General features: G+C 41.1%; 1 protein-coding gene across 1 annotated transcript in view; it reads left to right on the top strand.

Moving 5' to 3' along the window:
• ech1 (enoyl CoA hydratase 1, peroxisomal) overlaps window positions 1-394 on the top strand; it is a 7416-nt gene that overhangs the window by 6135 nt on the left and 887 nt on the right. The window contains 2 exon segments of the mRNA XM_013911976.1: window positions 26-97; window positions 187-337. Of these exon segments, the coding sequence (XP_013767430.1) occupies window positions 26-97; window positions 187-337 (223 nt within the window).

Below are 394 nucleotides of genomic sequence, written 5' to 3' on the forward strand. Positions count from 1 at the left end.
AAAAATCTATTTCTATTTTCAACAGTCTTGTTAATGAACTGGCTCTGACAGCGAGAAAGATGTATGCTGATGAAGCTAAGAGCAGCGGACTGGTCAGGTAAACAATGTTCCCTCATCACTCTTTTTCCAAATTAAAAGCACTTATTTATTCTAACAGTTTGAAACCCTTCCCTTCTTCTTCTTCAGCCGAGTGTTTGCAGATAAGGAGGCGATGATGGCTGGAGCTCTGGAGATTGCTGGAGAGATTGCTGGTCGCAGCCCAGTTGCTGTGCAGGGAACCAAAATAAACCTCATCTATGCCAGAAACCACAGCGTAGCAGATGGATTGGATTACATTGTAAGGATGAATATAATATGACAAAGTTTTCTGTGCATATTTTTGTCAGCTTCACAA

The sequence above is a fragment of the Pundamilia nyererei genome, unplaced genomic scaffold, assembly GCF_000239375.1.
Source record: "Pundamilia nyererei isolate P.nyererei 1_Seehausen unplaced genomic scaffold, PunNye1.0 scaffold00076, whole genome shotgun sequence".
NCBI lineage: Eukaryota > Metazoa > Chordata > Actinopteri > Cichliformes > Cichlidae > Pundamilia > Pundamilia nyererei.